Source organism: Sinocyclocheilus rhinocerous, unplaced genomic scaffold, assembly GCF_001515625.1.
Source record: "Sinocyclocheilus rhinocerous isolate Xijiao unplaced genomic scaffold, SAMN03320098_v1.1 scaffold542, whole genome shotgun sequence".
In the NCBI taxonomy this organism is placed as follows: domain Eukaryota; kingdom Metazoa; phylum Chordata; class Actinopteri; order Cypriniformes; family Cyprinidae; genus Sinocyclocheilus; species Sinocyclocheilus rhinocerous.
Window position 1 is genome coordinate 231,622 of NW_015638928.1, and position 990 is coordinate 232,611.

A 990-nucleotide genomic window follows, 5' to 3' on the forward strand; every position below is an offset into this window, starting at 1 on the left:
AAAAATGGTTTTAAGTCAGTTATTTCTATCTTTTGCTGTAGTGTGTCGGTAGGAAATATCAGTTTTAGCCATTAATTGTAATAATGCAGTGAGATTTATGTTAGTGCTGCACACAGAGATCTGATCTGATCATCATCAGTCTGTCTGGAGTCACATGAAGAAACAGAACAAACTGAGACTCAATCCAGAAGAACTGTGTCTCCGAGACGCTTCAAGAAACCTCCTGCAAACTCCTGAGAAACTCTGCTCAAGTGCACCGAGAGCAAAAGCTGCTTTAAACACAAAGATGCTCACACCAAATGTTGATTTCATTTAGTTAATAGAAGTTAATTGATCTATTTATGACATTATTTTTGACAGCGTTTTTACACAAATGCCTTAAACTTTTAACAGCACTGTAGCTTTGCAAGAGGTTTCTTGAAGCATCAGTTCTTCTGGATTGAGTCTCAGTTTGTTCTGTTTCTTCATGTGACTCCAGACAGACTGATGATGATCAGATCACATCTCTGTGTGGAGCTCAAAAATCTCACTGGATTATTACAATTAATGGCCAAATTAATGTTTGGGAATGTGAACTGATATTTCCTACTGACACACTACAGCAAAAGATAGAAATAACTGATGGTGCATGGTGAGAATACTATCATTTTGGCCATCACTGTAGTTTAGCCGTGGTGATTTCACAAGCAGGTTTGGCAGATGATCGTGAGTGTTGGTTCTTTGTTGGTGTTTAGGTGGTGTGTGTGGGCTCCACGGCTGAGCTGGAGGAGCTGACAGGAGCTAAAGTATCTGATCTTCACAGAGAGAGGTGAGACACAGAGACACCTGACCGTCTCCTCATCACAGCCTCAGAGCAGCAGAAGCCTCACTCAGGGGTGTGTGTGTGTGTGTGTGTGTGTCTGTGTGTGTGTGTCTGTGTGTCTGTGTGTGTGTGTGTGTGCCTGTGTGTCTGTGCCTGTGTGTGTGTCTGTGTGTGTCTGTGTGTGTCTG

General features: G+C 42.3%; 1 protein-coding gene across 1 annotated transcript in view; it reads left to right on the forward strand.

Moving 5' to 3' along the window:
- The window catches only part of iars1 (isoleucyl-tRNA synthetase 1), a 102,003-nt gene that overhangs the window by 57,046 nt on the left and 43,967 nt on the right, over positions 1–990 (forward strand). Inside the window, exon 15 of the mRNA XM_016565274.1 lies at positions 735–808. Within this exon, the coding sequence (XP_016420760.1) occupies positions 735–808 (74 nt within the window). The remainder of the gene's footprint in view (positions 1–734; positions 809–990) is intronic.